Here is a 12,348-nt window from a genome sequence, read left to right as displayed (position 1 = left end):
CGGGAGCTAAGCACCACCCAGATCCAACAGTCAGCAAGACTTTAATCTCCCAGCTGCAAGACACTGCGTTCTGCCCACAACCCAAATGAGCGCGGCGTGGACGCCCAGCCTCGGAGGAGATCACAGCCCCTGCAGGTGCCTGGACTTCAGCCTGGGGAGACCCTGCGAGAGGAGCAGTGAGGCCTGGGCTCTCGCCTAGAGACCCAGAGAGATAACAGATGGCTGTTGCTTTAAGCCGCTAGGTCTGTGGCAACTTGTTACACAGGAATCGAAAACCGGTATAATAATCTTAGTTTGGACCAAATGGCTATTTGAGTGGGTCAACACAGTTGAGCATAGGCAATTGCACATGGCACAGACTCATACAGATGCGAGGTGCCTGGCACGTAGTAAGTGCTCAACAAAGCCCACTGTTACTATTCCCCGGGCTCCACTGGAGAATGCCTGGGCTACTCAACGGCTGACGACCTCTTTTTCCTAGCACTGGCTTTGACAGCTGCCCCTGCCCCCAGGCCCTCCTTCCCCAGAGCCGCCCTCCTTGCTGGTCAGATGGGAGCCTTCGGAGCCATTCACGCGCCTTCTGAGAGGCCCAGGGACAGCTCCTGAGCCGACTGCCTCTCCTGCCCCCGGCAGCAAAACACCAGCCCGAACAGACAGCAGAAAACCGCTGGGGCAGAGGCAGCCGCTGCCCACCGGCCCCACGCCAGCTGGCGGGGAGGGCAGCTGCCTGGGCCAGCCTCTGGATTCCACCCCCTGCCTTCCCTGGGGGCCTGAGAGCCCCACCGCTGAAATGTGCTGTGCTTCTCCCACCGGACCCTGCGGAAGTGCAAAGGTTTCCTGTTACATAAAAAATGCAAATCGCTCTTTTCTAACCAGCAGGCTGGTCCTGGTCGCTGCGGCAGATGACGCACAGAAACCAGAAAAGCAGTGCGGCCCGTAGGGCATGGGACAGGTGAGTTTCAATTGGGTCTGCAGGGAGGCTAACGAGGGCAGGAAAGGTCTGGAAAAGACCACCAGAGGAGAGAGAAGCCGTGGCTCACACTTCCGAGACGCCTGCTGGTATCCAGTTCCATACACCATCTACCCTACTCACTCAGAATCCCTACATGGCAAACAGATGTCAATAAAGCTGGGAGGAGGGAAGGATCTCCGGGACCCCACAGACCCTGGGACTCAGCCAGAGAGACTGGGTTTTATTTACTTTCAGGTGTCAAGTAATAGGCAACACAAATTACTTCCTGGGCCAATCCTCCTATGATAAGGGTTACTGTACTCCCTTTAGAGATAAGGACGCGGGGGCTCGGGAGTTTACCCAATGTCACGGGGACAGAACTGGGATCTGGACCCAGGTGGACAGATCCCACAGCCCATGTTCTTAGCCACTGAGCCAAACAACCGGGCACTTTATAATCTGTGGCCCTAAGTTCACCGAAGCTGGTAAGAAACAATTACTTGGGAATGTACTTGGATTCGCTGGAGAGATACCCTACCGACAGGAGGGGCCTGAACATCACCCCACAGCGTGATCCGCCTTCCGCGGAGGCCTGCTTGTGGTCCTGGGCTGCGACGCAGACGTGCCCCTGTACCAGGCACTTTGCTTGGCTGGGAGTGCCCAGGGGCGGCATGGCAGGGGTTGGGGTCCTACCCCGGGCAGGAACAGGAGCTCCTAGGACTGTGGGAGATGGCAGGGACCTTCCTAAGGAGCAGAGAGGAGAAGGAACCGGCCCCCGAATGCTAGATTCCAGTTCCCTGAAACACTGGCCTCCCTCGACCCCAGTGGCTCCTTCTGAAGCCCCCTGGAGTTCTCACCCCACCAACCCCTCTGCCTGCCCACCAGCAGGTGTCACCTAGATGCCCAGGGCAGGGGTACCCCATAGCCTCCTCCTGGGGCCCCGTCAGTGTGGACCTTGAGGTGCAGGGAGCAGGACTTCCATTCACTGGAGACTATGAAGTGCAGAATATACTGGAGAGCCATTCTGTGCAGCTCTCCCTCCTCCCCTCCTCCTCCTTTTCTCCCTTCCCCTCTCCTCCCCCCACCTCCTCTTTCTTCTAGAGCCTGGAGAGCTGGACCTGGTTGAGGGAAAGAGATAGATTTACAATTTCAAGCTCACCTATAGTGTTTTCCTCCTCCCCTCTGTTCAGGTGACTTCCCCCCCCCTCCTTACTCCTTTCTACCAAAACCCACTTTCCACCCTCTGGCTTTCAGGAGATCAGGAACAGGGCCTGGGCAGGCCCTTCTCAGGCCGGTAGACCATGTGTCCTGAGAAGGAGTGGACACAAGGGTTGATCCCAGAACCACATCCCCCAAGATCGCAAATGCATCCCTAGGTACCTTTTAGGCAAAAGGTCTGACACCTCTGCTTGGAGAGAGCAAGCAGGAGGGACCAAGCATTACTGCCTCGCTGTCATCATTGTAGCTACTTATTAAGCACCAACTGTGGCCAAGTAAGGGCCAAGTAGTGTGCTGGGCACTTCACCATCCTCTACTCCTGTAAGCTAATTCCTCCAACAGTATTTGGCGAGGACCTGCTACGACATGCCAGCTACTCTTCCAAGCACGTGAGCTACTCGGCAAAGGAGGCTTCTCATTGTTTGCACTTGGCAAATGGAGGAAACCTAGGCTAACGGCAGCCCCAGTGGCGGAGCAGATTCCATGTCAACGTGTCTGACTCCAAAGCCACGGTGCCGGTGCCACTGCCTCCTCTCCTCTCCACGGGAGCAGAGGGCCTGTGGGCCTGAGTCAGGGTGGGGATCTCTGCCCTCAAGTCACTTAGATAGTGACTCTGGGGCAGGAGGATGAAGTGCACACCTGAGGTGTCTTCAGAGGCTGAGTGCTCAGGATGTGAGTGACCCCATGGCCCAAGCTGAGGACCCAGGGCCCGGGGGACACGGAAGACAGTGATGGGGGCTGCGTGTCTCGTGGCTGGAAGTGGAGGCGGGAGGCCAGGCTTTTCAGGACGCGGGGCATGAACCGGCAGAGGTGAGGGAGGGGTGAGCTCTGGATGGGGAATGGATTGTTCCTGGGCTTGGAGGTGGGAGGATCTGGAGACAGCGCTGACACAGGCATGATTGAAGGCTGGAGGGGAGTCAGGCACAGGGAGGGTGACCTGCTGGAAAGGGAGGGCGGGCTGTGGCAGCTGTCGGTGGCTGAGGAGGTGAGCCTGGAGCTAATGGGCCATCAGGATTCTCCCAGAAGAGTAACTGGAAAAATGCAAATGGCGCTGGAGACGGTCTGAGAGCACTGTGTGTGGGACCACGGGAGAGACATACGGGAGTTATCAGGGGAGCTTGGCCCAGGGGGCAGCTGTGTTCCACATCAACCCTCACTCACCATCCTCACCATCCTCAACTCCCCGCCCCCAATCCTTCTCTCGACATGCCAGCTCAGGCCTTCTGGCTCCATCTCTACCTCCCCACTGCCTGGAATACAGGGGTGGGGGCCATGAGGGTGGGTAAAGGGTCTGACCACAGAGGGGCCCTAAGAAGATGGGGTGGGGATTTGGGACAAGGGAAAAGCCAGGACTCAAGTCATGGGGGGCAGGGAGAGTGGCATCTCAGGGGACCTCAAGGTGGGCTATGCCTGGGCCAGTGCCCCTCACAATGGCAGCAAGGCAGTGGCCCGAGGCCAGCCACAGGGAGACTGCCTAGGAAGAAGCCCCCCATCTCCACTGCACTCCCTCACTGCCTGGGGGAGCCTTCCCCTCACAGGAGAACCTGGCAGAGACCAGCTCTGAGATGGAGAAGTTACCCCAAAGCCTGTGTGAGGACTTTGGGGTAGGAGCCCCCCAAAACACGCCCCCCCCCCCTTGCTGGACTCTAAATCACACACCCAATGCTATAGCCCTTTGGCCTAAGATTTCGTACCCAAGTTATTGTTTTTTTAATGTCCCACTGAAACTGTCATCAGCAGCCACACCTCTGTGACTGGGGGAGTCACTGGCATTCTTCTCCCGGAGTCAGTGTGGTTGCTGGAGGTGAAGAAAGGCCTAGCATCCTGGGTCGGAGACCGTGGGTGGGTGGGTGGGGGAGGGGAGGGGAAGGAGTAGGGACAGAAGAGAGGAAAGGAGGCTGGAGGCAGGGGCTGGGCCGCCTGGGAGGTTGGCAGACCTCTCACTTCTAGATTTGGGGAGGAGTTGCTCAGAGATGACCTGCTCGAAGACCCCGGTGTAGCCTGCCACTCCCTCCCTCTCCCGCTCCGGCGCGGACCCCCGTTCCTGCGTCTTCACGTCTCCTCGCAGCAACAGCCCAGAGCGCAAACTTTCAGGAACACGACCCCAAGCCTGGCTTCCATTCCGCGTTGCCACCGAGGCTGGGCCGGGGCTCTCGCCGGACAGGACCGGGCTGGGGAGGAGGGGGCATCCCCGAGGAACGCGGACCACGGACCACGGGCTCCGGGTCCAGGGGCGGGACAGGGGGACCCCGCCGGCGGGAGGCTCACCTGCAGGACACGGTGATCTCCACCTTGGTGGCCGGGATGCTGCCCGCCAAGGAGTCGAACTCGCTCAGCGACGTCATGTCCTCGGGCTGCTCCATTGCCCACCGGGCCCCCCCACCCCCTCCGCCCCAAATTGGTCAGTCCCTGCGCGCTGCGCGCTTCCCGGGAGCAACTGAAACCCCGGGCTCTCCCCAACTACGGAGCCGGAGCCGGAGCCGGAGCCGAGGCTGGCGGCAAAGGAGGAGAAGAGGAGCGCGAAGAGGGGGCGTGGGAAGTGAGAGAGGGAAGGGGGCGGAGGGAGCGGGGGCCGCGGACCCAGGAGGGGTGAGGGGGGCCGCGACAAAGAGGCTGGGGGAGCCGCGGGGTGGGGTGAGGTGTCCAGGGAACTGGGGCGCAGCAGGGCGAGGCGCAGGGGCGAGGGCGAGGGCGCCGGGAGGGGCGCGTGCAGCCTGGGGCGGGGGCAGCAGGGGTGCAGGAGAGAGAGAGGGGCGTGGGGGCCAGTGGGCGCGGGCGGGGGTGGCCGGGCGCGGGCGGCGTGGAGCCCGGGGCGCCGGAGCGGACCGCCTCTGGCTGGGTCCAGCGCGGGCGGCGGCTGGGCTGGGGACGCGGCGGCGAGCGCACCCCCTCGGCTCCAGCTCCGGCTGCGGGGCGCCCGGGCTGCGGGAAAATCAAATCTGCCCGAGCCGCCGCCTCCCGCCCCACGCCGGGCTGCCGGGGCGGGGAGCGCCGGAGGGGGCTCCCGCAGGGGCCGGGGCGGGGCCGGGGCGGGGTCTGCGCGCGGGGCCGTGTCTGTGTGAGCGTGTCCGTGTGCGCGCGTGGCGGGCGTGGGGACGCGGCTCCAGATGCTGGGCGCCTGGGGGTGACAGCCCGAGACGGTCCTGGCGGTGCGCGTCTCCATCTGCGCCGCCCCACTTCCACCCCCTCGGGGGCTCCACCCACGGGGCAGGGGAGGAGGGTGAACCCAGGGGCACCTGTTTGAGGAGGGGCTGCACGAGGCGCGCGGGGAGGTGGGGTATGTGCAAAGAGACCAGGGAGGTAGAGATCTCTCTGCCTCTCCTGGGGAGGGTATAGGGGTGCCCCCGAGCCCGAGGAGCCGCCTCGTTTTCTAGTGAGGGCGGTAGGCCTAGGAGGGGTCGGTGCCCGGCTGCCCCCCTCGCCCCTTGCCCCCTTCCTTCCCCGCCACTAAGCCACGCGCCAGCGCCCTCCCCACCCCTGGCCGGTCGTGACCACAGGCTGAGCCGCCCCGGGTCTAGAAGCTTCCTCACCAGATTGCGGGAGGGGGGCGGGGGGAGGCCGGGCTCCCAGGGCTTCTAAGCCACCAGCTCTGCGTAGGCGCCGCCTGTGGACCGGCTCTGACCCCTGCCCTGGGAGCGCGGGGCGCGGAGGCACCGCTCAGCGGGCCACACCCTGCACAGCTCGCCCTGCCTGGCCTGGGTCCCGGGGTCGCAGAGCTGTGGCCATGCCCAGGGCTGAGCTCCTGGACGGTCTCCAGAAAAACCCCTCGAAGCCCCTCCACAGCGGGGCCTGGGCTTTGAGAGGCCTCCTCCGTGCCCACCGGGGATGGAGCGCTTGGCCTCACACCCTCTGTGCCCGGCAGGGCAGCCGCTGGGGAGTCCAGGAGCCCAGGCTGGACCCGGAAAGGCCACCTCCTCTGGGCCTTGGCTTTGGCAGCAGGGCCTTCACTGGATCATGGAGATTCTGTTTGAAGTCAATTCCCCAAACATCAGATACAAAGTCAGACATACACATAAGACTTTCCTCGGCCTGGGTTGTGTTTTTCCTTCCCATGGCACGGTGTCGGCTGGTGTTGGCTCGGTGTTGGCTGGACTCAGTTCAGCCACCTGCGCCGACAGCAAGGGGCAGAGGCCTGGCATTCCCAGGGCAGTGGGCACAGCTGGGTGGGAAGGCCCCGCTGCGGTTTGGGCCTGAGGCCCTCTCTACATGGAGAATAATTTGGGCCTTTTCCTGAGGGATACGAACTGGGCGTGGAACCTCTCTGTCCACACCTTTATCCCACCCACCCATCCTAGACCAAACACGCTGTGGAGTGCGTCATGCACTCACCCTCTAGTATTTACTGAGTGCTGCGTTCCTGGCCTGTGCCAGGGCCACATGAGAAACTTCCTTGAGAACAATGATAACCGCTATCATACAGGGGTGGGCAAAAGTAGGTTTACAGTTGTGATACAAAGAAATAATATGATAATTAATAAGTAATACAAGAATAAATTCTGTTTCCATACTCACAACTGTAAACCTCCTTTTGTCCACCCCTATATTTTCAAAGAGGCTACCCTGGGCCAGACACCATACTTAATTTTTTTAAAAGATATTGTTCACATAACATAAAATTCACTATTTTAAAGTGTACAGTTTGGGCTGGCCGGCATGGTCAGTGATTGAGCATTGACCTATGAACCAGGAGGTCATGGTTTGATTCCCAGTCTGGGCACATGCCCGCGTTGTGGGCTCGATCCCCAGTGTGGGGTGTGCAGGAAGCAGCCGAGCAATGATTCTCTCTCATCATTTATGTTTCTATCTCTCTTCGTCTCCGTTCCTCTCTGAAATCAATAAAAATATGTGTTAATAAAATAAAATATGCATACAGTTCAGTGGGTTTTAGTGTTCACTGTTAAATTCTCAAAATAATGACAGGTATGTGGTATTATTACCTACATTTAATAAGTAAGGCAGCCAGTGCCCAGAGAGGCGACGACCACCCACCTGGGAACTTGGCAGAGTGAGAATTTGAACTCAGGCCATTGAGACCAAAGCCGGACTCTGAACAGGAGACTTGAGTGCCTCTTTGGATGGGGCCAGGTAATGGGGGTCTTAAAAGCCATCTATGACATTAGCCCTGTTGGGGGGGGACAAAAATAGGGAGCCACTGCAGGTTGCTCAGCAGGTAGTTGGGGAAACTGAAGTTCTACCACGTAACCTTGTAATGCGACAGATCTGGGGTAGCAGCCCCTGGGTCTCTTTCTAGAAAGATTCTGGACGTGTCTCCCTCTCCAGTCCCTCTCAGTCATTGCATTCCCACTGCTGGCTCTTTGGTGAAAAGTGTATTAGGTGCCTGCTCTGTGCCAGGCACCGTCCTAGGCTCAGAGAATAAAGACGGGAAAAGAGCAGTAACTGTCTCCAAAGAGTTCCCTGTGGGGCCCAGGACACCCATGCAGGTCAGCCTCGGTGCGGCATGAGGAGTGCCGTTGAGGTGTTAAGGGCCCTCAGAGTAGAGAAGCATGACCAATGACTCTCCCAGGAGTGGGAACAGCGGGTGTCAGGGTAAACTACAAAACGGATATTGAGGAGGGCATTGAAGATGATGTCTGTTTGGTTCCCTGAGAAGCAGACCCCGAGAGAAAGATTTGAATGTGGGCAGTTTATTGGGGAGACTAAGGACATGCTATGTGGGGAGCGGGGAGGTGAGACGGGGAAGGCAGCCAGTGAGGTGGTTTAGCAGCCAGTTAGCGCTGTGGGCACCAGGGCTCATCCCCACGAGGATGAGAACTGTCTCAATCTTAACCCGCCAGAGGGCGAGGGCGCAGGGGGTGCAGACATCAACTGATGTCAGGCACAGGCTCAGTGGCCAAGGGCTGCTTCCGGAGGGCCATTCCCTGGCACTTCCGGTCTGACCAACACAGAGTGGCCATTAGGTTCCAGAAGCCAGTGGAAACTTCCAGTAAAGACATGCAGGCGCTAGCAGGTGGGTGTGGGGCTGGGGTGCACTGCAGAGGCCAAGGCGAGGCATCAACAGGACGCTGGCTGCTGCGGAGACAGACTTCTGCTGGAGGACAAGGCTGCGCAGGCTCTCCTGGCGGAGAACCAGCAGATGGAGGGCTAGAGAGCTGGGTTTGGGGACCCTGGTGTGGCTGGAGCACAGGGTGAGGTCCCAGAGGGAGAATAGGAGGCCAAGAGGTGAGGGCCATGCTGCAGGCTGCAGGCCTTGGCCTCCTTCAGGCACAGAGGCTTCTCGGAAGGGGACACTGGAGGAGGACTGTTCTCAAAGATACTCAACTACGTGGCCACCCAGTGAGCCCAGAACACAACTTGCTGGTCAGGCCCAGGCAAAATGCGCCTGGCTGGAAAGCAGCCCATGGCATTGCCACTGGGGGGTCATTTCTCCTTTGAGGGATATAACTGAGGTCACCTGCGATGTCCAGGCAGGCCAGCAGGTGCTCGTCCAGATTAGAACTAAGCAGGGCCTTGGCCCACCCGCCACGTGACCAGCACTGTCCCCCCTGATTAAGAACTGGGAGCACGGAATGGCCCGTGCCCAGAAGATCTGGAATAATCAGCATCAGCGTTTTGCCTTTGCCTCCAAGATGCAAACACGCTCTCATCTGACCTGACCGCGGTGTTAATGACGGCGGAGCAATTTGGAGAGGCCGCTCTCCGCATTGCTAAGGAGAGGAAAAGCACCAGGCCTCCGAAGCAGCTGCCGCCTCCCGCCAGGCGCCCTGTGCACGCTGCCCTCGGGTCCTGTCGGAGGCTGGGGACGGCAGGTGGAAAGGGACACAGAAGAGAGGAAGGAATGTGGATGGGACACGGCGTGGGGGCTGCCCCTACTGCACCTTAGAACAAACTAGAAGAAGGTGTTCTTTGCTCTGGGTAAATGCAACTTGTGGGGCAGAGTGCGGGCTGGAATGGGGCCTCCCCTTGCTCCCTGGGCAGGTGTCCTTGTGCTGTGAGCACCCTGCACACCATCCATGGCAGCCCCTGAGAGCAGGAAAGACAGAGGGCATGACAGAACCTGAAACCACCCGATAGTGGGCAAGTGGTGAGATGCAGTGTCTGATTCCACCCATTAGCAGAAATGTTAGAAGGGGCTTGGTTGGAGACCATCTAGGCTAGCCCTGTTCTTTTACTAAAAAGCTTAGAGCGATGCACTCAAGATCACCCGACTCTTCCCTTGATAAGAAACTCCACTAATAGCGGCAGGTCAGGTGCCCAGAGCAGTGAGGACGGACAGGTGTGGGAGAAGCCATGTGCTGTTGGGTAGAGGAAGAGCCAACAGCTGACCACAGGGCTCACCACACACCCGGGCCCCATTCCTCCTGGAGGGGGCAGTCTTGCTGCCAGTTGCCCCACCATCCCAACTGGAACCCCACACGGTCCCTCCCTTCCTCTTCTTCCAGATCAGAGCACCAGCCAGCTGGGTCCATGCCTCATCTGGACAGAGGGAAGCCCTTCCTACTTCTGGTATCTGCCTCTCCCACCCTCCCCTGCTCTGGCATCTGTCTGAGGCCCAGTGGCCACTGGCTTCCTCTCTCACCTCTCATGCCCTCCTTTTCCTTCCGGCAACTCATGTTTTTCCAAGAAGGCGAGGCCTCCCTGCCCTTACGTCCAGCTGCTGGAATCTTCACACCAACCAGGGCAGGCTGTGGCACTCCCATGCCTGAGACCCTCCCTGGCTCCCGTCTCGCTTTCCCTGAGCTCTCTCACTTAATCCCGTCTTTCTCTGCCCCTCACTGTCCATTGGGGGTGGAGCACTGGCTTTGTTTATCTTCTAGGAATGTGTAGATAATGGGTGTTATCTGCTCCATCTTAAACGTGGGAAGTAGCTCAGTACCTTAACTTGCCCAGCGCACACGGGTAAATGGCAGTGACGGGATGAAAACCAGGACTCCGTGGGTCCAAGGCCGCTGGTGGTGACCGATACCTTGCTGCTCCTTCCAGTCCTCACTCAGGGCCTGTCCAGGAGCCTCAGTGTCCGCCATTAAGGCCCAGGCCCCGACCCTCACAAGTCCACAGGGCCCAGGCCAGCACCCTGTGATCTGTGCTCAGTGCCTTGACCTTCCACTTGGCACTATGTCCAACATGGAGGTCACAGTCTGTACCCCCCCCCCCCCCACACACACACCCCACCCCGCATTTAACCCAGCATTTAGCTGGGCGTTGTTAGCTGTAGGCTTAGAAATCTCAGTGCTGCCGAGGACTTTAAAGATAATCAACTCACCTGGATTTTATAGAGCTGGAAACTGAGTCCTAAAGAGGGAGAGAAATTTGCCCAGTTACTTTGCTAAGAAGCCGCAACTACAGATAAAAACAAACAGGAGCTCTGATTAAATCAGCCTCTGGATCCTTTCTCCTCTGCAGCTCTTTCAAGGGATGGGTCCCCTTAAATTTCTGCTGTGCCACCTCTGGGCCTTCCAGTCAGCGCTGAGGTGCCTATACAGCTCCCCACCCCCACCACCGGCTTCTCACCAACGGGCACCAGCCACGCTAGTTGTCTGGCCTTTCCTCCTGCCACGCCTCACTGCCAGGCCCCAATCCTACCCATCTCCCAGGTACCGTCTCTTCCAAGAAGCTAGTCTAATTCTCCCAACTGACTGTGTTTCTCCTTCCACTGAATCCCCAAAACACTTCTCTTAGGTAGATTTCTCCTCTTCGCCCCAGCAGGGTGTACCCTGAAGACCTTGGTCCTGCAAAGCCTGGCCCTTCCCAGGCCTCAGCCCCCCTCTCTTGTAGCCAGATTTCATTACATCTGAATAATTACCCTCCAGTCAGCCAGGCTGCTCTTGGGCCTCCTGAACTCTCTCTCTCCACTTGATATAAGCCCATTTCCTCTTGTTTGGGCATCTTGGGAAATATAGGAGAGGGTAAGTCCTCACATTTCTTTAGGAGCGTAAAAGCAGAGTCCCTCCCTGAAGGCCCAGCCTCCCACCAACACACTCGCCGGCTCCCTGATTGGCCTGCTCAGGCCTGGGTGCGATGGAGAGCTGACTTCACCTGGGAGGCCTTGACCAATTCTAGTCCCAGAAGCCCCTCCCTTTCCTCCCCTGCCACAGTTGTTGGGAGGCCTAGGTCTCCGGACTCCCTGCCCCTCCCCACCTGGGCGGATGGGGGGGAGTCGGGGGTCACCCCAGCCCTCAGATTCTGTCATTGCTGCTCCTTTAGCATCTCTCCTGGCTGCACCTGCACTGGGGCAGCCCAAAAGCCACGGTGGGTGAAACACTTTTTTTTCCCTAATCCTCAGCCAAGGACATGTTTTTATTGGTTTGTTTAGAGATAGGAAGTGGGGAGGGGGGTGAGAGAGAAACATTGATCAGTTGACTCCTGCATGCGCCCCGACAGGGGCTCAAACCTGCAACCTAGGTATGTACCTTGCCCAGGAATCAAACCCGCAACCTGTTGGTGTTGGAAACAACGCCCAGCATCTGAGCCACCGGCCAGGGCTAAAACACTTGTTTTAAGCTCTAACATCATGTTCATGTTCGTGCCAAGCTGCCTGCGCTGCCCCCGAGCGCCTGCATCTCCGCCGGCCGTGACTTCCTGGCTTTCTTACCTCTGGGCCCCCCCGCACTGGAATGGGAGCTCATCAGACACACTTCACATATGGCCTCCTCCACCCCTGGCTAAGAAAAGTCGCCCTGATTACGGAAGTATGTGTCCCCAGTTCTCTGATAATCTATCAGGAAGGAGCCAGGGTGAGGTCAGGGTTGGGCTGTGCTAGCTGCTGCTGACAGCCTCAGAGACCGCCTGCCCGCCTGCCTGGGGGCACAAGACAGAGTGCGGCTGTCTTTCCACTCATGTAGTGACCTTGAACCCCTCATTGTATCTCTGCTCCTCAGCTTCCCCCAGCTTTAAAAATGGGGATAATAATACCCATACCACCATCCCCTCCAAGTGGTATGAGATGAAGGTGTGCTGGGAGTTACCTGGAAGAAAAATAGCATTAGGAAATTGTCCAAGTTTAAATATACACATTTTTAAAATATATTTTTATTGCTTTCAGAGAGGAAGGGAGAGGGAGAGAGATAGAATCATCAACGATGAGAACCATTGGTCAGCTGCCTCCTGCACAGTTGGGACCAAGCCCACAACCTTGACCCGGGAATTGAACTGTGACCTCCTGGTTCATAGGTTGATGCTCAAACACTGAGCCATACTGGAAATCATCCAAGTTTAGACCA

General features: G+C 58.5%; 1 protein-coding gene across 2 annotated transcripts in view; it reads right to left on the bottom strand.

The window, feature by feature from the left end:
• The window catches only part of CPNE5 (copine 5), an 83,035-nt gene extending 78,228 nt beyond the window's left edge, over positions 1 to 4,807 (bottom strand). For both annotated transcript variants that reach the window (XM_070418675.1, XM_070418676.1), the window contains exon 1: positions 4,439 to 4,807. In XM_070418675.1, coding sequence (XP_070274776.1) covers positions 4,439 to 4,533 — 95 coding nt within the window. In that variant the 5' untranslated portion in view covers positions 4,534 to 4,807. The remainder of the gene's footprint in view (positions 1 to 4,438) is intronic.
• Positions 4,808 to 12,348: the final 7,541 nt, after the last annotated feature.

Source organism: Myotis yumanensis, unplaced genomic scaffold, assembly GCF_028538775.1.
Source record: "Myotis yumanensis isolate MYYU_CA2020_CCGP unplaced genomic scaffold, mMyoYum1.0.hap1 SCAF_6, whole genome shotgun sequence".
Taxonomy (NCBI): Eukaryota; Metazoa; Chordata; class Mammalia; order Chiroptera; family Vespertilionidae; genus Myotis; species Myotis yumanensis.
Note: the sequence above shows the minus strand (reverse complement) of the source record. Positions and strands in the feature narration are given on the sequence as shown.